Genomic DNA, 1,339 nt, shown 5'->3' on the forward strand with positions numbered 1-1,339 from the left:
ATAATAATAATAATAATAATAATAATGCTTCTTGAGCAGCAAATGAGCGTATTAGAATGATTTCAGAAAGATCATGTGACCCTTAAGACTGGAGTAAAGATGCTGAAAATTCAGCTTTGCATCAACAGGACTTAATTTTAGTGTAAAATGAATTTTAAATTGAAAAATAGAAATTTTTAAATAGAAAAAAATTATTTTAAATTGTAATAGTAGTTCACAGTAGTATTGTATAGTAAAATCTTACAGACCCTAAACTATAACAGAAGTCCATAATTGTTTTAATTACTAATCCTATAATAATACATCATTTATGTAGTTAATTTATACTAAGTCATTCCAAACCTTTATGAATTTTTTTTTGTTCTGAAAAACGTTTGTAACCAGGCTATTTTAGGTCACCATTGACCGTTGTAGTATTTTCAACGGTGACCCATAACAGCCTGGTTATAAACATTTTTTCTAAATATCATCCTTTGTGTTCGGCAGAATCCAAAAAAAATTCATACAGGTTTGGAACTGCTTGAGGGTGAGCACGTGATGACAGAATTTCCATTTTTGGGTGAACCGTTCCTTTAGCTCATCTGTATAGTTTTTGATCGCTTCTTAGTGAAAGGTTGATTTAAGAAATGGTTTATGATGCACTTTCAAACTTCAGGGGCGTATGTTCCGCTGCAGTGCAGAGTGTTGTGAGAATCCTGGCCACTCCATGAACCAGGTGCACCAGTGTATAGATCGCTGCCACGCACCGCTGGCTAAAGCTCAAGGACTGGTCACCAGTGAACTCGAGCAGTTTCAGGTCAGTGGACTTATACCATCCATCCCACTTTTAGTCTTACAGCTGTAATAATGTCATATAGACTAACCGATTTCTTTATCTACAGGATCGTCTCTCGAGGTGTACAATGCACTGTAATGACAAAGCCAAAGATCTGTTTGACTCCGGGGGGAAGGAGGTAGCCGTGCGGGCGCTGATGGACAGCTGTGTAAGCAGCTGTGTGGATGAGCACCTGAACCTGCTGCCCAGCATGACTCGCAGACTGAAGGACAGCCTGAACTCAATACCTCAGTGAAGCCTGTAGGCTGTATGAAATAATTCTTGTGGACTCATAAGTTTACTGGATAGAAGAATGTGGTCTTTGCTATCGCCTAACTGTGACTTGGTGAATGGTTTGTGCTGATTTCTGTGTCCATATTGTTTGTTTTTTGTACAGACAATAAATAATGTGATCAAACCAGCTTGCTGGCTGTTAAATGATAAAGGGATTTCATAATATATTTTATAATAATAACACACACAGACGGACAGGACAATGAAACTGAAATCTATCTATCTATCTAT

General features: G+C 37.3%; 2 protein-coding genes across 4 annotated transcripts in view; one reads left to right on the forward strand and one right to left on the reverse strand.

Moving 5' to 3' along the window:
• The window catches only part of cadm2a (cell adhesion molecule 2a), a 1,030,129-nt gene that overhangs the window by 577,509 nt on the left and 451,281 nt on the right, over positions 1-1,339 (reverse strand). The gene's annotated exons all lie outside the window — the stretch shown is intronic.
• On the forward strand, positions 140-1,259 carry LOC122352912 (protein FAM136A). The gene is made up of 2 exons (XM_043250660.1): positions 140-796; positions 882-1,259. Exons 1-2 carry the CDS (start codon positions 662-664, stop codon positions 1,068-1,070), a joined length of 324 nt encoding a protein of 107 aa, XP_043106595.1. The 5' UTR covers positions 140-661; the 3' UTR covers positions 1,071-1,259.

The sequence above is a fragment of the Puntigrus tetrazona genome, chromosome 10 (assembly GCF_018831695.1).
Source record: "Puntigrus tetrazona isolate hp1 chromosome 10, ASM1883169v1, whole genome shotgun sequence".
Lineage (NCBI taxonomy): Eukaryota > Metazoa > Chordata > Actinopteri > Cypriniformes > Cyprinidae > Puntigrus > Puntigrus tetrazona.

What these genes read in the sequence shown, in the direction of transcription:
- LOC122352912 (XM_043250660.1), top strand. Translation starts at nt 662, where the DNA reads ATGTTCCGCTGCAGTGCAGAGTGTTGTGAGAATCCTGGCCACTCCATG. An exon ending in GTGAACTCGAGCAGTTTCAG is followed by an intron (nt 797 to 881) that starts GTCAGTGGACTT and finishes CTTTATCTACAG; the next exon opens with GATCGTCTCTCGAGGTGTAC.